This window comes from Bos indicus x Bos taurus, chromosome 18, assembly GCF_003369695.1.
Source record: "Bos indicus x Bos taurus breed Angus x Brahman F1 hybrid chromosome 18, Bos_hybrid_MaternalHap_v2.0, whole genome shotgun sequence".
Lineage (NCBI taxonomy): Eukaryota > Metazoa > Chordata > Mammalia > Artiodactyla > Bovidae > Bos > Bos indicus x Bos taurus.
The window spans coordinates 28,857,865-28,879,737 of record NC_040093.1 but is presented as its reverse complement, the minus strand read 5'-3'; the positions used below and the strand labels follow the sequence as shown (position 1 = coordinate 28,879,737).

Here is a 21,873-nt window from a genome sequence, read left to right as displayed (position 1 = left end):
GTAATTGTAATATGTATAAGTTCTCAAAGCTGGAGAGTCCTCCAGAAGAGTAAGATTCTGGGATTGATTCCCACTGGAAAGGTTGACTGCATCATGAGCATTGGAGAAAGCAGTATGGTAGTCCCTCAGTGAATATTACTTCCTTTTTTCCCCTTTGGTGATTGATGATCTGTGTAGAATGAAAGAACATTTAACTAATTAGTGGGCTCAAAGGTGTTCTACCCTGACAGTTTTTAATCTTTTCACTAAGGATAACTGACCTGTAAGTTTGGGACTATTTCACATGTTATCAAACAGAATACCAGTAAGGAATCAATGCTATCCTCTCTGTAATGTGTGTAGCTGGAGCAGCCTGAACTGTTATTGTGAAACCTTTCAAAATGGAAGGAACGGAATGTCACAACTCTGGATACAAAGTCCGAAAATGGGATTAGACTTTACCCAGGATACTTTTTCAATGTTCAAAGAACAACAAAAGTAGTTTAGAAATCTCATCTTGAGACTGCTAAGCTACCTGAACACACTTTATTTTAGGTGAGGGCCATGGGTTTTGCAGTCAAGTCAGCTGCTATTTATATAAGCAAAGCCTTCATCAAGTCTTATAAAGCTCACCCTCTTACATAGATTGGCAGCAATTTTGCCTGAGAAAATGAGCCTGCGTGACTCTAGAGGCGACATACACTTTTTGTTAGAAGAAGGAATTGAAGATCCTGTGGGTAAAGTGAAAGTCAGTTTTGTCCATATGCAGGTCCAACTGTTAAATATAACAAGGCCTGGGTATTCCCATGTTCCTACATGTTCAATAGACATTCCAATTTATCAAATGGTGACAAACCTAAAAGCCTGTGACATTGTCCTGATAGACCCTGGGAAAGCTTTTAAGTGCAGATCATTCTTCTAAAGGTGGATCTGATCCTGTGTGGTCTTGAGCTGCCCCCCACCCCACCCCTACCCTACATAAAGACTCATTCTTTGGGATAACTTTCTCCTTGTCCCTGCTTGGCCTCAGGTCCATGGCATCTCTGGTCTTTGCTGCCTACCCTGGAGAAAGGTTCCCTTTCTCATACCAGTCTGTTCTAAACGTGGCAACAAAATCTCAAAAAACTTTTAATAACACACTCTTGTCATTTTAAATGCATCTCAAGCTTTGAACTATATATTTCAAATTTCTTTTACTTAGATGTATTGGGAACAACCATCTGACTTTTGACTGCCACAACAGACAAAAAACTTATCTAGTTTCTTTCCCTTTGCTATTTCTTATTATCTCAGCATCTTAATGAACTTTGAAGTGACCACTGATGTGGGTAGTTCTGTCATATAAAAATCAACCCCCAAATTTCCACTAACTCGTTCTTTGGCAGGCAGTTCTGTCGATTAAAAATGGATGCTTCTGGTAACTTTGAGGCACTCTAACATTAAGAAGTGGTTTATGAGATTCCACTGACTTCATTTTAGTGCTATTTTATTGTATTCTTAAATAGTAGAACACCGATAGTCCAACATGGTAACCCACTCCAGTACTCTTGCTTGGAAAATCCCATGGACAGAGGAGCCTGGTAGGCTACAGTCCATGGGGTCGCAAAGAGTCGGAGACAACTGAGCGACTTCACTTGCATGCATTGGAGAAGGAAATGGCAACCCACTTCAGTGTTCTTGCCTGGAGAATCCCAGGGACGGGGGAGCCTGGTGGGCTGCCGTCTATGGGGTCGCACAGAGTTGGACACGACTGAAGTGACTTAGCAGCAGCAGCAGCAGTGAACTCTTAGAGATGTTCTAACTACTCATAAAAGGAAGTTAGTATCCAAGTGACAACTATTAAGTCAAATGATTAAGTACCTTTACTTACTTTGGGAAGCTTTGTTCCATCCCACTGACATTGTCGTTTGACGTACTTACTACAATAGTAAGTAAATGTGTCCCTTATGAAAACTTAAGAAAGACTGCTCTAGGGATAGGAATCTGAGGTACGAACTATGACCCAGGTCTTCTGGGCTCTGTTGGGAACTCTCATTACAGCTTTATTTTTAAAGGAATGAGATTCTCTTTTTCATAAAGGATCCAGTCTAAAATAATTTGTTCAGGCAGCTTCAATTAAAAACTGTCTTTGTTGCTTCTGAAAACAATGGATCACCACTCCCAGAGTTAAAAACGACCAGAACACAGACTTAAAAACCAAGCATTTAATTGTGTCTTTGAAGGTAAACAATATCTTGATCCCAAGCCCTGAGAATACCAGAGCTACGGGTCTGAGAAGTCCCGCAGGGCAGTATTCTCACAGAGTCCTGAGGGTCAGACCTCAAAGTGTTCCAAGGCAGAGCACTTAAGGAATTCATGCATTCCATTCTGCAGTTTTGCAGACAGCCAGAAACAGACCCCAAGAGTCTCTTGAGATGGGAAAAATTCAACTCCTGGTCTCATAGATAAAAGTAGGGAGAGTACCAAAAATGTTATACTTCTCTTCACTTTTCTCACACAGTCTGAAACCTGAGCTATCAGCTCCCCAACTCACAGTAGCCGAAGCTGCAGTTTAGGTTTGAGATCAGTCCCTCTATCCAGAGAGCTCTCATCAATACAGCTTTTTAACAAGCACTTTAAAGAACCCTCTGGCAGCACAATGCGTTAGTTTACAAGATTTTAATTTACAGATTAAAAAGCTACATGTTTTATTTTTTCTCCTTTTTCTCTTCTTTCTTTACATCACTCTTTTCCTTCTCTTTCTCTTTGTCGTCTTTTCTGTCCTTTTTGCTGTCTTCCTTTTCTTGCCCTTCTTTCTTTTCTGCGTCCCGGTTGGCAATCTTGTTGTTGATGAGGTTGTGCAAGGCGACCACAGAGCGGATCAGTGAGGCCAAATATACCACCACCATCTGGTCGTTGGTCTTCAGGTAAAAGGCCTTGACAAACTCCTGCAGGCTGACATCCGGCAGCAGGTTGAAGACGTCCTGCAGCTGGTAGATGATCTGGTGGTTGATGGGCAGCTTGCCCGTGGCCACCTTCTCCAGGTAGCCCCTGATGTCCAGGAGCTTGGAGTTGAGTCCCTTCAGACCATGGACCTGGTTTGTGATCCGCTGGGAAAGAGTGCCCACTGTAGTGTCTTTGATGTCTCTGTAGGAACCCACAAGAAAGAGCAGGGGTATCCATCAGTGTCCTATACCATCACAGATTTTCACATTCTAAGGGAATAACTCAGTTTGTGAGGAGGGGCAAGTTTTCTAAAGCAAAAATGTTACCTCTCCGTTTGATAAAGATTTGAGTATAAAGTGCCTTAACCTTGTTTTCATTTGGAAGCATATGTTTTATCTTTCTCATCACAGGACATCTTTCAAAAGAAAAGAGAGAGCTAAAATGAAATCATGTTCACTAAAAAAATTTTTAAAAATCTCTACTTCAATTTCTCTTGTTCCTAAAGAGCACAGCATTCTTTTCACCTGCATCTATAAAATGTCTTGAGATGCTTTTAAATCAGTCAGTAGTAACTTTCTGAACTGAAACGAATCTTATTGTTTGAGAAAATCTATGACCTTTCAAATAAGTCAGGGTTATGTAAGTATTTTTCTTTTTTTTCTAAAATTTGGCTGTGCTGGGGTCTTAATTGTGGCACTCTGGATCTTTAGTTGCAGCATGTAGGATCTAGTTCCCTGAGCAGGGATCAAACTCGGGCCCCCTGCATTGTGAGTGTGGAGTCTTAGCCACTGGACTACTAAGGCAGTCCCCTAGAGTGTAAAAGGCCTTGATGCAGGTTCTCTGCAGAAAACTGGCTAGCTACATTCATTATAAAGGAGGTACACTTAAAGAACACACACTTGCTTTTAACACGCATGTGTTCCTGTCACAGCCAGCATTATAGCTTCCAGACAAGGTGTGCTATCCAGAGTCATAAATCATAACTCTGGACACTTCATAGATGATCCAGGACTAGAGCCCAGGTCTGATGCCGTCCTAAAGTCTCACCGTAATAAGTGTTCAACTCCGACCTCCTCGGCTTCCTCTGCTCCAATTTCACTGGTCACGTGCTCAAATGTTTTTGAGGTTGGAGTTCCATCCTGGGAGAGGAGACTTAATTATAGTTATTTACTTACAAACAAATGAACAAACTAGCACATGTTCCTTTTCACACCTTGATTCTTCTGCTTTAAGTCAGATCACTTGAGGGGTGTTATTACTGGGTTTTCTGTGGCAAGGGTGGGTAGTTTGCTTTGAAAGCTGTCACAGCAGTCCTACTCAGGGTTGAGGTATGCTGCAGCATCATCCTTAGCTTATTTCTGAGGAAAATCCTGATATTATCTTAAGTCTTCAGTAGAGATGGACATTCAGAGAAGTCTCCATTTGGCTAAATTTTAAGGACTGTCATAGTTCATTCTAAAATAGGCCATATTCTGAACACTGTGCCTGAGACAAGCTTATGTTAGAAAATATAACTTTGAACCATCTACTGTCCATTGGGTCAAATGATCAGTGCACCAAACAACGTGGTGAGAATCACTGATTTTCTGGTGGCCTGAATTAATCAAGGCACCCATTAGTGGATGTGGTTTGCTATATCACCTACTTATTTCTTGACGGGACTCAGGAGAAACTTTTCTCAGATCTAGTGCCAGAAGAGGCTGTGCATCTCCTGTCAAGGCTGTGAACTGTTTGCACGCAGGAGCGCATTGCAGTGCGTGCACAGGATATAGGCAGACGGCTTAGATGCAAAGCCTGGCTTTGCCGTGTATGTGCTAAGGGAGCTGTGAGATCTTGGGAAAGTCACTTCACTTACACTAAGTGGTATAAACATCAGCTGTTGTTATTTTATCCAGGATAGTGTGAATCCTGAAAATGACATTTTCCTCTTGGCTTTGTATGCTAGGATGGTCAAAGCCTTCCAACACCTGTGCAGGACTTCATGGCATGTCTTTTCAGGTACTGATTGTTCCCTGGCTTCATCTTATAATATGACCCTTAAATCCCCTCTATCTTCTATTAAAAAATCCTGTTTCATTGGTGTGTGTGTGCATGCATATGCATGTATGTGTGCAAGCAGCCTCAAACTCCTTTTTGAAAGAGGCAAGGTAAAATTTAACTTGTAACAACTGTATCAAGACCAGGGATGAAAGCCTTAACTGCAACTAGGCAACAGATCTGGATCTCAGTTCTCTAGTAGTAAGGCAAAGAGAAACAGGGGCACAGAGCTCAGGGCAAGGAACATCTGCAGGAAGCTAAGTTAAAAAAGCCGTTTCCAGATTTTAAAATTGAATATATGGATAACTATAAGAAGACAGGTACTGAATACAATGGAGCCAACTATATAGGTGTCAAATCGTACAGATGGGTTTTGCCATCTAGCTCCAGGCAGTTCTGACTTACTCTATTTGAAAACCTAAAATCCCATGGATGGAGGAGCCTGGTAGGCTGCAGTCCATGGGGTCGATAAAGAGTCAGACACGACTGGGCGACTTCACTTTCACTTTAATGCATTGGAGGAGGAAATGGCAACCCACTCCAGTGCCTGGAGAATCCCAGGGATGGTGGGGCCTGGTGGGCTGCCATCTATGGGGTTACAGAGTCAGACACGACTGAAGCGACTTAGCAGCAGCAGTAACTTCCAGGAGAAGACTGTCAGAGGTGGGCCAACAGTGGAAATGGCACTAGATTAAGATCAAGCTCATCAGGCTCTGCATACTCTGCTGAGAACATCTCTGGGTGATCATTTGACTACTTTGGTCTCAATTTCATTTGTAAAAGGAGACTTTAGATTTCTATGGTCCTCTCCATTTCTAAAATTTGGTGATTCAAACACTCAAGGGGGAAAAAACATAATATCAAACTGTTGACAGAAATCAGTAACCTTTTGTTATAAAGTATTTGTTGACTTGAAATGGGGGAAAAACCCAATGGCCCTAAAAGTAGCAAATCTAATCTCTAGGCTCATAACAAGATGACTTACATCATGAACTTCTTCCACTGAAATATATGCTTCTGTGGGCAGTCCCAGGTCCTTTGGTTTCACATCAATGATGACCAATACCTGGCAGAAAAACACATCTTAGGAAACCACCTTGTACTAGGCACATAGGGAATAACTGCAGCCATTCTGATGATGATTACTGCATCTTTTTCATTCATTTAACCAGATAATGAGCCAGAATTTTCAGGAAAAAAAAAGACTTTACATTTCAAATTTCTTATTTGCTCTGCTCTTCAACCCCATCCATTAACAAGGTGAAAGGTAGTAGTACAGTAAGGAAGGAATCCAGCAGAAGGAAATTAGAGTCAAGACAGCCAGCATTTTAATCCCAGCTGCACTCTCAGAAGATCTTACTAACCATTCTGAACCTCAGTTTTCTCATTTGTAAAAAGGATAACAATCCCATACAGTTGAGAGGATTAGGGAAGGTAACTTACATACTCAGCACTGAGCAGATGTTTAATTTACTAAATACATTGGGTTACTGTATACTACACAAAGCACTGTAAATTAACACAAATTTATAGAGAAAAAGTGGTGAAATGATTCACTATCCACTAGGAGGCTCTTTTCTTGAGTTAACTGGCAAACAATTATCAGTCAAGGGTTTTAAAGATAAAGTGCACTTACTGAGTTAGGGCAGTATCTTTTCATGAGTTCATTGATGGCGATGTCATTCTTGTGTAGTTTAGGGCCTGTGTGGTACCACCCAACTATTCTTTCTCTGGCTATGAAGGAAAAAAATAGTGGCTTTGAACTGTTACATAAAGATCTGTATATTACCCTCAAAAAGGGTAAGAACTTCAGTAGTTATGTTCTCTACCTTTTCAAAAATTCCAGGCATCTAAACCTTGATGTGCTTATGAAATCTTAAATGAAATCTTAAATTCAAAAGCAGGAATCTCTGAAAATAAAGAGCAGGGGAAATCTAGAGATAGCCATATCTCTGACTAGTTTAGGAAACCAGTCATACATGAAGCAACTAGAAAACAATTCCAAGGGAATATATAAACAAATGCAAGTTCATCTCACATAGGTTACAGCAGTGAGTGTTGTGGGAATAAACATTGCCAAAGCAATGTGGCTGCTGTAATGAAATGAAAATGATACACATGACAGAGATATTTACCTTGGTGGTACTAAAGCTCTAGAGGCATGTGGATTTTATTTGATAACTTTTTGCTTTTCTGGTGCAGAGGGCTCTCTCTCCCGTGAAACCTAGGTGGTCTAGCTGGCCTTAAATTGCTACTCCAATTTCTCATTTATTCTACCTCATTTGTCTACTACCATTGGCCTTACTTTAGTCTAACTAAGTGAAAGGGTCTTTGACATTAGACAAAGAAAAGTGAATACTTAGAAAAGGCATTAGGGACACACACGCACATTTACACACCACACCACCCCACCCCCCCCCAGTGCCACAGCGCCACCTACCGTTGACCTTCTTAAACATTCCATACATGTTTTCCAAGTAATCATGGTCTAAAAACCAGACAGAATCATCTTTGTCATCTTCATCAAAAGGAACTAGAGAGGAGAAAAAAAAACCCCAAAAAGCAGTTTAAGGTGCTAGATAGAACTCTAAGGGCACATATCACAGCTGTGGACTTCTAGGCCAGATTTGACCCATGGCTTTAGCTTGTCCAATACAGTGTTAAAAGTATTTTTGAGTTGCTTTTATTAAAAACTGGAAGATTTAACATACAAATCTAGACCTCTAGGCTCTCTTGAAAAATTGGAAGACCTGGCAATAACTGGCTATAGCCATACAGAGATCACCACCTTTGAAAAGGATACATGTTCTTCAGTTTGCTAAAAGTTCCATCATTTCCTAATACTTCTGTTGGGCAAATTACATTACTGCCTGATCCTTTAAGACAATGGAGTTAGTGACCTCTAGTCTAGCGGCTATGCCAGCAATTATTTTGTTGTTCATTATTGTTGCTTTAATCATAAAATACATAGATACATTCTTCTGAACATTCACGAAACAGTGAAAAGGTTTTTATCTCCCCCTTGCCTACCCATAACCACGGTTAATAGTTTAGTTCAGGGGTTGACAAACTATACCCACTGCCTATTTAAATAGTTTTATGCAATATGGCTATTAGTTTGTCTACATCCTCTTTTTAGTTGCTTTTCTGCTACATTAGCAGAGCTAAGCAGTTGCAATGGAGACGATATGGCCTGAAAATACTTAAAAATATTTACTACTGTGTGTAGCCTTTAGCCTCCCTGTTCTATACTTAAGCAATTCTGAAATAGAATCACTTGGTTGCAGTAAAAAATGGAGATCACGAAAATTTTCTTTCTTTTTAAAAGATAACTGACATTTTAACCATACTCAGAAAATGTAAAATTTGTCTATTTTTTAAAAACTGAGGTATAATTGATAGATTTTTCTTTTACCTGCAAAACTGTTGGATACATCGAGTACTTTCTTTTGCCATGACCCCAAAAGCACACCAACAACACGTTTTTGGTTTCCAACCTTGCCTATTCTGAATGAGAAAACAAAAGATCAATCTGGATAGGCACAGACTCAACAATACGATACCTAACACGAAATACCAATGTACCAATACAATTTAGCTTGGCTGGAAACTGATCCCACTATGTAGTAAATTAGTCTTAAAAAAAAAAAAAACAACAAACAACCCTCAAACCTTACAGAAATTTAAAATGGAGAAAATGAAAACTCCCCAGATCTTACAGTTTTAAATGTTATCTGGTTGGTGTTTGAAAACACATTTAACTTTTTATTTTGATAAGAGCTTACCTTTCTTTCTTAAACTTTCTCTATCCTCCAACCTTTTCAGGGATAAAGATGCTAAAGCTGAACCAGTGTTATGGTCCAGCTTGCCAACTCTTCTCTGAAACAAGCCCAACTAGATGGCATAAACAATTCTTTGTATCATCTAGGGGCTGAGAAAATGATTCTGACCCAGAAGCATGTGTATGCCATTTGTGATCTCTCTGAATGGCTAAATTAGGCAGAAGCTGGAACTGAGCTGGTGACTAATCATACTGGGAGGAGGGCTGAGTGAACAAGAAAAACTACCTCAGAATTTCTATCTCCAAATCAAACCCCCTTAGTAATTTTGTGCTAAAGAACGACAAGTGTTTCACTTATTTCATTGGTCTTTATGTAGAATTCTCCATTAACCACTAACAAATGTGACATAACAAACAATTCTATGTTCAAAGGACAGACAAAAGTCATTGTGAAATGAACCACAATTTCTTAACAGTTGCTGGTTCACACCAATTGAAATATACTTATCTAAACACATGATTTGGCAAACTTATAAATGCTTACTATGTCTAGGGTTTGGATCAGAATTAAGTATTCTGATTTTTTTGGGACTAAGTTCAAAGCAAATTTCCACACTCACGGGCTTTTCTTCTAATCTACAAAAATGCGTTTGTGTTTTAGAAAACCCTACAATTGTCTGACACAGCAGCTTGCAGTGTCTGCCTTCACTATGCCCTTAAAAATGTTTGTCGAATTGACTGAACAGAACTGAAATGATGCCTGCCTTCTTAGCACCTCTAGTATCCTATGGGAGAAAAACAGTAATTGTACAGTGGAAAAGCTCCCGTACCTTGTTAGGCCAAGGGTCCTACAAGAAATGGAACTAAACTGGGGGCCCTAAACCTCACAGGAGTCTTTGAGTTTGGTTTTGGCTCTGGTTGAATTGGGAGTTGTACAAAGCAAGAGAATGGGCACTTAGCAACTATGACTTTATAGCAGATGCTCCCAACTGGGTCTTAGAACTTTCCAATTCAAGTAACTACTGTAAAACTTATGAACACATGTAACAGGTCCCCCGGGACGAACAGCTCGAAAACAAGCAAGCGAAGGCAAAAGAAATATCTGTGGGATGTTTTCTTATTCATTAACGCCTACACCTCCAACTGGTCTCATTTTTAGAAGAAAAACTTGACTTTAAGACTTAATATAGCTAGGTTTTAAGTCATCATCAAACCAGATTCCCACTTCTGAAACTTCCACAAGTTAAAAGCACAGTTCTTGCAGGGACCAGACTTTCGGTGACAGTCTTCAGAGCCAAAAAGCGCGAGTCTGAAGGGCTTTCCTACCAAACACCGAGTCTCTTAGGCGAAAAGGGACGGACGAGGCGATAGATAGGCACGAGGACTAGGGATCAGGATCAAATGAAACCTGCTCCCCATACTCTGGCATCGTACGGACTGGGTAAAGGGAATGATCAGCTCAGTTCCCAGGAGTGCCGGCTGGGCAGAAGACTCCGGGTAACTTGGGCTTCATGAATGGACTTAAATGTGGGCCCCTCGGCGACTCAGGGCCACCCCCGGTGCGTCAGCACCCCCGCGGCCGCCGCGCCGTACCCAACGCGCCCGTGACTCAGCAGCGGCGGCGCCACCGGGCCCCGGCCCAGGCCGCCCCGTGCCGCCCGCTCACCGATTGAAATGATCCACCACACTGAGCAGCACCAGGGGGTGGACCACCACCTTCTGCACCGCCAGCTCCAGCATCGCGACACACCCCGCCCGCCAGGCCCTGCTCCCCGCGACGACCAAACACCGGCAGCCGGAGCGGTAGTAACTCTCGGCTATCCTCCAGGCCTGGCTCCTCCTCTTCCGGCTGAGCCGCCGCCGCGCGGCTCCTTTTTCCGCTCCCAGAGTGCCGCGCGGGTCGGGCTGGCAGGGTCTCTCCTGCTCCAGCCTTGAGGCGGGGAAGTGCAGGGGAAGGCGGGACCTGGCTCGGGTGACAGGCTAAGAATTTGCCAGGTCATGAAAGCTAACAGCTCACTAGAGACCGATAAAGGTTGGCCTCCTGGTGTTTGCCCTGTACTGTCACTGCTGTGACTTTTCACCTCAGAATCTTCTTAGCTCCCCTCCCCTCCCCCACCCGAAGACTGGAGAAAATGCTGAGAAAAAAATGTAAATAGTAGTGTTTCCATCATTCAGAAAATGTTCACTTTCAATTCTAGTTAAAATCCTCCAGAATTTCTTAGAGGTTGTTATTTAGTCGCTATGTCGTGTGCGACTCGACTCCATGGACCGCAGCACACCCGCCTTCCTTTAAATCTCTAGCATTAGGGCATTTCTTTAAAATAGGTTTGGTAATTTGTCTCATTATTATTTTATTGTCGGAGAATTTCCTCTTAATCTTTTATGTGGACTCTTAGCAAATAGTCAACCTGGCTATATTTTCCCATCTGTCTTTATATTAACTTACCATTTAACAAGAGCTATAAGAATGAAAACTTATAAAAAGATTGACGAAAAAGCTGGAAAGCAGTAAGGGAATACATTTTCATATTTAGCTGGAAAAGAAAAAGACTAAAAGAGGAAATGTAGGAGAAGGGAACGGCTACCCACTCCAGTATTCTGGCCTGGAGAATTCCATGGACTGTGTAGTTCATGGGGTCTCAAAGAATCGGACACGACATAGCGACCGAATAATAACAACAACCTGTTTTTAAGCACCTTCCACCTTCCCTGTAACACCAGAGAATCTGACCTCTCTGAAGAATGACCAGAAGACTTTTGTTCTGAGCCTTAGCCTTCTTCCAGTAAAATCAGGAAGCTTTTGATAGTCTTTTTTTTTTTTTTAATTTTTAAATTTTTTAAATTGGAGGATAATTGATTGCAAACTTTTGATATTCTTTCTGGGCCCTGCCTCTCGTTTTCATTTCATGTACTGTTCCAACTTTTGGGAACACTTTTGGATTTTCCTCATTTCTTTTAATAGTTTTGATTTGGCTGTCAGATAATTGCTGCTACTTCTTAAAATATTAAATAATAGAAATTTTAAATTAACAAAATTTAAGTCAGGCCCATTGTGTGATGTGTTAAAGCTTGTTTGCTGGTTTTTAGTGCCTTGTTCAAAGTAGATATTCTTGTTTCATCTTTTATATGATGCTGTTCAACACGGGGTAGACATGTAACTATTACAAAAAGATTTTGGAAGTGTTTTTTCCCCCTAATTTTTTAGGATCGGAGGTTGATTTTAATTTTTCTTATGTGTTAGGTAAGGCATAAGAATTGAAGTCTAAAAGAAGCATATTTTTGGACTAAATTATTTAAAGGATATAAAGAAGACAGCTTGAAACCATAAGTAAGGTATTTTTCATGTCCTATTTTTTTCTTTTTCTTTTTAAATGAAACTGACCTGAAATAATAACTGATTTTGTAGCCACTAAGGGCTAAATTCATTCAGAGGAATGTAGAAGACATAAGAAATCTACTTTCTTTTGTTCATTTAATTCTAGACTTCACTTTAAGAGGTTCTGATGAGAGCATAAGTGTAATACATTTTATTTTCCTTTAACTGCTTTTAAAAAATTTTTTTTTAAAGAAATGTAATTTTAAAATTTTTATTTATTTTTTATTGACGTATAATTGACATATAAGTTATAGGTGTATGATATAGTGATTCACAGTTTATAAAGGTTATACTCCATTTATAGTTAATATAAAATATTGGCTATATTCCCTGTGTTGTATAGTATAGTATTGTAGCCTATTTTATAATAATAGTTTGTGCCTTTTAATCCCTTACCCCTATGTCTTTCTTTTTTAGTATTAAGTTCATTTCCCAGATTTATTGAGATGTAATTGATATGTAACATGTAAGTATAAGGTGTCCAATATGATGACTTGATATGTTTGTATTGCAGAATGATTACCACAATAAGTTCAGTTAACACTTGCATCATTTCACATAATTACCATTTTCTTTTTGTGATAAGAACATTTAAGAGCAACCTCAAATATATAATAATATAGTATTATTAACTGTAGTCACCACACTGTACCTTAGGTCTCCATTTTATAATTGGAAGTTTGTGCCCTTTGACCAACAACTCACATTTCCCCCACTGCCAGCCTCTGGCAACAACTAACTATTCTACTCTATTTCTGTGGATTCCAGTTTTTTCAGTTCTGCATATAAGAGAGATCATATAGTATTTGTCTTTCTATGTGACATTTCACTTAGTATCCATAGATCCACAAGATCCATCCATTTTGTCACAAATGGCAGGATTTCCTTCTTTTCTATGGATGAGTATATATACACCACATTTTCTTTATTGACACTTAGGTTGTATCCATGTCTTGACCATTGTGAATAATGCTACAATGAACATGGGGGTTCAGACATCTCTTTGAGATAGTAATTTCATTTCCTTTGAAAGTGGGGTTGCTGGATCATATGGTGGTTCTACTTGTAGTTTTTTTTTTTTAGGAACTTTCATATTCTTTTCCATAGTGGATATATCAATTTACATTCCCACCAAGAGTACACGAGGGTTCCCCTTTCTCCATATCCTCACTAATGCTTCTTATCTCCTGTCTTTTTGATAATAGCCATTCTAACAGGCATAAGGTGATATCTCATTATGGTTTTGATTTGCATTTCCCTGATGATTAGTGGTGTTGAGCATCTTTTCATGTACCTGTTGGTCATTTGTATGTCTTTAAAAAAAATCTCTGTTCAGGTCCTCTGCCCATTTTAAATTGGATTACCTTACCTGACGTTCTTAGTGCTTGTGAAGTTATTTTTGCATGTGGATGGTTGTTCCAGTCGATGTTTCCGGGAGAGGCTGAGTGCTAGAAATTCCTATGCCACTATCTTGTTCAATCTGTCACTCAGAATTCACCTTTGTCTTTCAATTTAGGGAGATAGCTCCCAGAGACCTTAGTATCTTGAAAGAGTTCTTATTTTTTTTATGTCCAGAACATGGAATAACAGTCCTGCGAGCATGGCAGCAATACTTTGAACTCTGCAACCTCTGTTTATCATCTTATTAGATTTGGAAGAAAAAGATAGAAGATATGCCACCTTTAGACTAAGCTGTATTCATTGCTGGAGTTCACACATCCTGCAGGGGTGCTGAAAGTTTACCATTTTCTTTGGTGGTGTCCTGTTTCCCCGATTCTTGTGTTCCCTATAGCCATGCACAGATACCTCTGCATTTGAAGAAGCAGTCACCTCTTCCAGACTTTCTGGACTGACCTCAGGAAAAAATAAACACCTTCACTTGTGAGTGAACGCAGTCTGGAGCTGTGGCTTTAGTGATGTGGGGTGTTAAGTATGGGTGTGAGTAGAACCTCTGGGTTCAAGGGTGTGTGACTTGTTTGGCTCAGGGATGGGTTCACCACATCGATGATGCATGATTCTTGGGGACAGCTGTGGGTCTGCAGTAGCTGCGACAGCTGTTAAGGTACTCAGTGGTGCCTTTAGGTCTGGTGCCTAGGTTCCAGTTCAGGTAGCAGTGGTGGTCAGAATCTGGTGGTATGCACATGCTTGGCAGTAGGGGCCAGCTGCAGGTGCCTGTGTGGGGGCAGGGGCCTGCTGTAGACACACACACAGTGATGAGAGACAGGGCCAGCAGCAGAGGTTGGAGCCAGCTGCGCGTTCGTGAGTAGCTGAGGGGACCCTGGCTATTGGTGTAGACCCGTGTGATTGCATGAGTTAGTTGTAGGTATGTGTTCTAGTTAGACCATTCTTAATTGCTAGTAATGGTACCCTACTCTAATCAGCTGAAGCAAAGGGAAATTCATTATCTCATGTAACAAGCACATTCAAGGGCCCTGCTTGTTCCAGGGGCTCAGTTTCTCTCTCCACCTTTTAGCATCTTTCAGTGTTTTGATTGCATTAAGACAGATTTCCTCCTAGTGATGGGGAAACATGTTGATGGCTACAGATAGTCACAGGTTTAAATCTTTAAAGGAAGGAGGACTTTGGACTCCAAATCTTTATGAAATTTGATTGGCCTTGCTGGCACTGGGGGCCTTTCTGAACTGACTGCTGTGCCCAAGGGAATGTAGTTCTCTAAATGTCCAGTTGAGAATCAGTTTGGAGTTGGTACAACTATGATGGACCGATCAGCTCACCATGACCACTTTGAGTGGGGAAGGAAAAAGGGGATGCTGTAATTGGAAGCGGGGAATGACTGCTTAGCCGGCAAAAACAAGTCTGTGATATAAAGAGCTTAGCATGGTTCTTGGAACATAGTAAGAATTCAGCAGATGTTAGACATGGTTATCGTTAGATTGTAGGATCATTGTTATATATTATAGCAGACTATAAGAATATTTTCTTGGGAATTCCTTGGTGGTCCAGTGGCTAAGATTCCTGCTTTCACTGTCAAGGACCTGGGTTCAACCCCTGGTTGGGGAACTAAGATCCTGTAAGCTGCATGGCACAGCTTAAAAAAAAAAAGAGTTTTTATTTTTTATTAACTGGTGTTTATATTTTAAGTAATCCAGCAGTAAAAGAGTTGAAATTTATCTTTTGCATATGCTGAGTGTTTTTTTTTTTTTTTTTTTTACAGCTGTGACTCATGTGGGATCTTAGTTCTCTGGCCAGGGATCGAACCCATGCCCCCTGTATTGGGAGCATAGTCTTAACACTTGACTGTGAGGAAAATCCTTGTTGAGTGTTTCTTTATCTTTCTTTAACCTCAGGTATATTTAGTTTATGGAAGAGTGTTTAAAAAATTCCTTTTTCTAAATGTATTGGTTATCATTTTGGTTTTTCAAAAGGCTAATTGTTGCAGAAAGATTGGATTCATTTAAAGAGGCTTTCCTTGTTTTATGCTTTACACAAGTGGTGGCCTTGTGTGTTAGCCATGGACACCGCATGATTGTTATTTCTCTTGTTGTTGTCATATTTCACGTAACTGCAAATTAAAAAGGACCAAAAAAATTACAGCAATTTCTAGTTTATATCCAGAAATGGAACTCTCCACAGGAACCCTTGCATGGTACAAATATGTTAGAAAATCATTTTCCATTGTGCTTTGAAAGCCTGTAAGGAGGCCACAGTGGAGCATAGTTCATCTGTCTTGGATGAAGCCCAGAGAGACTGTGCAGACTGTAGGAAATCTCCCATCTGAAGAGTTAATTTTCTTTCAGGATCAGTGTTAGCGGCTGCTGTGATTAAAACAGGACACTTTAAGATTGGTATAGGAACACTTATAACAGTTGACTATAAAAGAAAACCCAGGAGGCCAGATTCAGCCTTGGGAGCTACTTTGGTTTGAGCCTCAAAGACCTTTATTTTGAGTTTACCTCTTCTTTGATTACACATGTATTCAGCTTTTTTTTTTTTTTTAGTATTCATTAATAAAGCAAGCAATTAGTTTCATCTATGTAATATTTTAAAATATCTGAATGCCATTTTTGTCTTTTGTTCCTATTCTTTTCAGAGCTACTCTTTTTTTTTTGGTTATTATATATTGGAGCATAGTTGATTAGCAATGTTGTATTAGTTTCAGGTATACAGCAACGTCATTCAGTTATATATATATATGTGTGCGTGTATATGTGTGTGTGTATATATATATATATACACACACACACACTTGTATCTATCTTTTTCAAATTCTTTCCCTATTTAGGTTAATACAGAATATTGAGCAGGTTTCCTTGTGCTATACAGAGGAACTCTAGATAACCAAGTAAAATTAAACTTCTTTTTAAAACTGGATTTTAAATTTTTATTTATTTAAAAATTTTATTTATTTGGCTGTGTCAGGTCTCAGTTGCAACACATGGGATCTTTGTTGTGGCACATGGACTCTCTAGTTGTGGCATGTGGGCTCAGTAATTGCAGGACACGGGCTTAGTTGCTCTGCAGCATGTGGGATCTTAGTTCCAGGGACTGAACCCACGTTCCCTGTGTTTCCAGGCAGATTCTTAAGCACTGGACCACCAGGGAAGTCCCTTTACCAAATTTTTAGATGCAGATTTATGAATGTAGTGTGGAAACAAGTATAAGGTTTGAGGACAGATCCTTTTAAAGTGAAAGTCGATCAGTCGTGTCTGACTCTTTGCAACCCCATGGACTATACAGTCCATGGAATTATCCAGGCCAGAATACTAGAGTGGGTAGCCTTTCCCTTCCCCAGGGTATCTTCCCAGCCCAGGGATTGAACCCAGGTCTCCCACATTGCAGGTGGATTCTTTACCAGCTAAGCCACAAGGGAAGCCCTTCATCATTTTAAGGACAGATATATTTTCCTTTATTTTCTTCAAGATAGTAAATCAAAGTAGCATTTCTTAAAATTAGAAAAACTGGGGCAAAAAATATTAAATAACAGCTGTTGGAAGGAAAAAAATCAACCATAATCCTAATCTCAAATGGAGCAACTAATTTTAGATTTTTGTATTTACCTTTCAGTTTTGGGCATGTGCACACATACTTCAGTTGAAATTGAAGTTTTAATGCAAGTAGAAAAACTATTGAGAAATTTATGGTGAATTGAATCAATTTGAAGTTGCTATACTTTGTGTTTTAAGAGTAGAGTAGTGTTTATCTTTTTTTTTTTTTTTTTGCTTTCAGCAAGAACAAGAAAGGTGAAAAGTCAGTCCATAACATGAAAGATTCTTCTTTTAGACCTGAAAGTCAGAAGTAGGCATTAACCTGGGTTTGTGGTAGTGCTTCATTATTATTGACATTCTCTCAAGTTTTCCAAATTTCTGCAGTTTGTTCCTACAGGTACCTCTTCCCTCCTCCAGCCAGGACCTTCAAGCCTTGTTTCAAATTGCTGACATTGTTTTTTTCTCCCAATGCAAAGTGCTGATATAACTTCCTTAAAATCCTTCAGAACCTTTCCAGTGCCTATGAGATAAAATCTGAACTTTAGGAAGGTGTCCAAGACTCTTCCTAACTTTGCCTCAACCATCCCCTCAGAGCCTTATCCCCTATGGCTCTCTCTTCTGTGAAACTAACATGAAGCTCCAACCATTTAATCTGTTTCCAAAGAAATGTGCTGTTCCCTGTGCTCATCATTCTGTTTCCATTTTCTGAATTGCCCTTGACCTCTTAAACACCAGAATTTCTAGATCTCTCTCAAGGACCACACTCAGTAGGTCATCTCTTCTGGTTAGTTTTCTTGACCTTCCCCAGCAGTGTTGGTTCCTTTCCTTGAAGTCCGCACAGCACTTGGTACATATTTCTGTTGTATTGCTCATCGTGCTCAATAGTAATGATTCATTTGACATGCATCTCTTTAGTCTTAGTGTGTATGTGGAGGCCAGGACCATAGCTTAGTCATCTTATTAATGTCTGCACCAGAGTCATACACTTGCTAACTGTATTGTGTAACTTGGGTAGTGTGTTACACAGTACATCCATAATGTTGGTCAGTGATCTTTCAGCATGCAAAAAAGTAACAGTATTCTCTGTAGTTCCCTGTTTGGTCAGTGATCTTTCAGCATGCAAAAAAAATAACAGTATTCTCTGTAATTTTCTATTTTAGTCTCCCTGTATGCAAAACCAAAACAAAACCAAAGTTATATGGAATGAGCAAAGCTCTTTGATTAAAAATTTCTCATCATTGCATGTCATTTTAAATATACCCGTTGTTTTGAATATAAATGAAGTGTGTTGAAATCTGAGTGAAAAAAAATGCATGGACTATTATTGATGAAACCATTCAAAACCAAATGGTATATTCTGGGTAGCTGTAATTTTTCAAAAGGTACTATGTACAATTTTAGGTTAGTGTCAGATAACCTCTTCACCTTCATTTCTCTCTTAACACCTTTTATCATAATTTCTGAAGCTCCCCTTTGTAGTTCCAGTTGAAAGTCCTGAGGCAAGCTCTTTAGAAGTCTAACACCTGCTTAGGGCTGAACTGGCAGGGGGAAAAATTGAAAAGCAGTGAAGAGTCTTTTCAATAAAGTACTTAGCATTTTAAATAGTAGATGTTTGAAAAAAAATAATGGTAATAATAGTATTGGAAACTCTCATACCACCCCACACAGAGAGAGGAATGTGAAGCTGTTTAGTGGGTTCTTACTTTGAGTTCTCAAAATCCTTCATTTGCAAAGATAGTTAAAACTTGATTTTGATCAAATTAAACTACTCAGAATGTGGACTTTTCCTTGAGCACAGATTTATACTTTCTCTTTTAAAATTCAAACCCTTTTCCTTCCAACATCAAAGAGAAATGATTCAAGGCTTTTAGAATATTATTCTTAAATACCAAAAACCCTGGGATAATAGTTAGAAAATTAAGAAGTGGGTTTTGAAATAATTAAATTTTGATTCTCATCTGCTGTTTCATCTTGACTCTGTAAAGTACCATATTCCAGGTTAATGGCAAAGTTTTAAAAATGTACATGTGTTTTTTTAACCCTTAATGATTTTGTATTCTCATGAATTCCTGGAGCCTTTTAAGATTCAGAGTCCCGTGGTGGACTTTTTGAGGTTACAAATTTTAATATTTTATCTTTTTGTTCTGTAACTGGAGGAAATTTAATTTGTTTTTCCAGCAGAGGGAGACATCTGACCATGAACGTGCTGCTGCTACTTGCCAGGAGTATTCTGTAGCCCGTTTTATCAATATACATAAAAAACTCAATGTTCAAATTAACTAGTTCAATAAGTAATTTAGCTCATTGATTTTTGGGCATATCCTAAGTGCCATTACAAGCTACGGATATTTTAAATGCCATTACCTAATAGAAGGAATGTTTTAAGCACCTTTTATTGATTTTATTACTGCTTTATTTTGCTGTCTTGGTTTAAAATCATTTTAACCACTCTGTAATCAAGAAGAAATATATCGTTGGTGAAATACAGTCAATTTCCTAAAAACCTTTGACATCGTTAAATAAGGAATTACAGTTGTTAAATCATGTCAGGCAATAACTGAGGGACAGAAGAGATATAAAATTTGGAGCAGTGGGCCAGCATACCAGTAAGCTGCGTTGACCTCTAACATTCAGCTTCTGCATGTGACAGTCACACTTCAGGTTTGCTTATGGTTTTTATATCAGCAAGACAGATTTAAAATCTCAGGTAGCAGGAAAGATGGAAGAACGATAGCAAAGTATAATACAGGGGCAGTTACAGTGCTTTCTAATGACCTTTTGTAGCTTTAGGTAAAAAATGATTCTCTAAGCAATTTTTAAGTTTCATTTGCTTTACTTGCTAGATTATAGTATATTGATATTCTGCATAAAAAGGAGTCAGAGTGCTCATAGAGCTTTTTTTTTTTTGACACTTTCTTTTTCTGCTCATTTGATTTTCTGTTAGCAATATTACTGAGCTGATCAGCTGGTAGATAGGCAGGGACACCAGTCCATACACTGCTTAATCAGAGAGGTGCAGAAGTGGGTAGTGACCACTGAAGCTTGATAGAAGCCTGCTAATGAGTTGATTGCATTGACATTTTATGTAATTTAGCTGTAGAGTGGCAAATATCAATACCTGTATATGATTTGGCAGATGGTTGTTGAACTGTGATTAGAAGTTTAGAATGATTCCCGGTAAAAGACCACCTGGCAGTAACCCAGGAACAGAGAACTGAGTTTTCACCATTAAATGGAATAGGTCCATAAAGTCAAGTGTTTTGATCATTAATGGAATCGTCCCTTTTCTTTTAGCAAATGTTAGCTTCAAGAGGAAATTGATAATTATGCATAGGTCTATTAAATGATCTTAGGGAGAGCTCTTTGCATTCCTTCAGATGAGCTCATGTCTATAGTTGTGGGGATTATTCACCAGCAAGGAAAGAAAACTAGTTAAAATGCTGATAGGTGTCGTTTCAAATATAGCAAGCATGTTGGAAGCATCTTTGTAGAATTAATTTCTTTGAGGCTAAAAATCAGATTTGGTTGTAACTATTGATTATTCTATATTAATTTATATACTATATGACTATGTTATGAAATAATTTAAGGTATACTGAGGATTGTTATATGTAAGACACTCCTATAAGTGTTTGAAATATAAAGAACACCAAGATGATGCCCTCCTTTCACTCAGTGAAGGAAGGGTGGTAGATAAACTCATACTGTGCACGTCCTATGGAAAGAATGGAATAAAGGTTCAGGAGCTGTGGCAGCATAGAGAAAAGTAATAGGTTCCTCTGTGGCAAGAGGAAATGTCAGGAAGGGCCTTATGAAGGTGTCACTTAAAATAGATTTTTAACAGAGATCAACATTCAGAGGTGGGGGGACTTAGCAATACAAAAGCTGTTTTTTAAAAAATAGGTTTCAGTTTTTAGATCAGTTTTAGTTTCACAGCAAAACTGAGCAGTGAGTATGGAGAGTTCCTATATGCCCCCTGACCCTACAGATACACAGTCTCCGCTACAACCAACATCCTGCATCATAGTGCTACATTTGTTACAGTTGATGAACCTGTATTGACATGTAGCTATGACTCAAACTCCTTAGTTTACATTAGTCTTCACTCTTGGTGTTGTATATCTATGGGTTTTGACAAATGTATAATGCCATGTATCCACCATTGTAGTATCACGAAGAGTAGTTTCACTACCCTAAAAATCCTCTGTGCTCCACCTAATCATCCCTCTTTCCCTCTGATCTTTTCTCTGTCTCTGTAGTACAAAAGCTTTTGAAAAATTTGAACTGTTTCATACACCATTATATATATATATATATATATGTGATGTATAAAGAAAAGTGAAATAAATGTATTCACTTTCCAGCTGAGGTGGTAGAATATTACCAATATTTCTGAAGCCCTAGTGTATTCCTTTCCAACTGCTTTCTTCTGCCCTACCAACACTTCAAATTATTTAATATTCAAAGTACATCTAGTTGCAAGGCACACAAAAACCTGAAGGCCCACATCCTTCTTATTCTTATCTTTGGTTAGGTCCATGCAAGATGAAGTGAAGAAATGGGTTGATATTTGCCTACTGAGTTCAAATTACATGGAAAGCTATTTTGTGTGTGTTGTATGTGGAAAGAAAAGGGGAGTCCTGGATAACCTAAATGACTATCAAATTTGAAATAGGGCATAGTCTGATTTATTCAAATTATAGTATCTGCTTCACTTCGAGCTTTACGGACCTTTCTTTTCTTGCTCAGTATGTCCAGATTGAACGACTAACCTCAGTGCCATATGGTAGAGTCACATACTTGGCTGTGGAGACTCATTCAGAATTTTC

At 39.1% G+C, this 21,873-nt stretch overlaps 1 protein-coding gene across 1 annotated transcript; it reads right to left on the bottom strand.

Annotated features, from left to right (window-relative positions):
• Positions 1-2,168: 2,168 nt before the first annotated feature.
• On the bottom strand, positions 2,169-10,744 carry PSMD7 (proteasome 26S subunit, non-ATPase 7). The gene is made up of 7 exons (XM_027516112.1): positions 10,389-10,744; positions 8,357-8,448; positions 7,382-7,474; positions 6,578-6,675; positions 5,927-6,007; positions 3,952-4,043; positions 2,169-3,105 (listed from the first exon to the last, which is right to left on the bottom strand). Exons 1-7 carry the CDS (start codon positions 10,460-10,462, stop codon positions 2,667-2,669), a joined length of 969 nt encoding a protein of 322 aa, XP_027371913.1. The 5' UTR covers positions 10,463-10,744; the 3' UTR covers positions 2,169-2,666.
• Between the last annotated feature and the right edge of the window lie 11,129 nt (positions 10,745-21,873).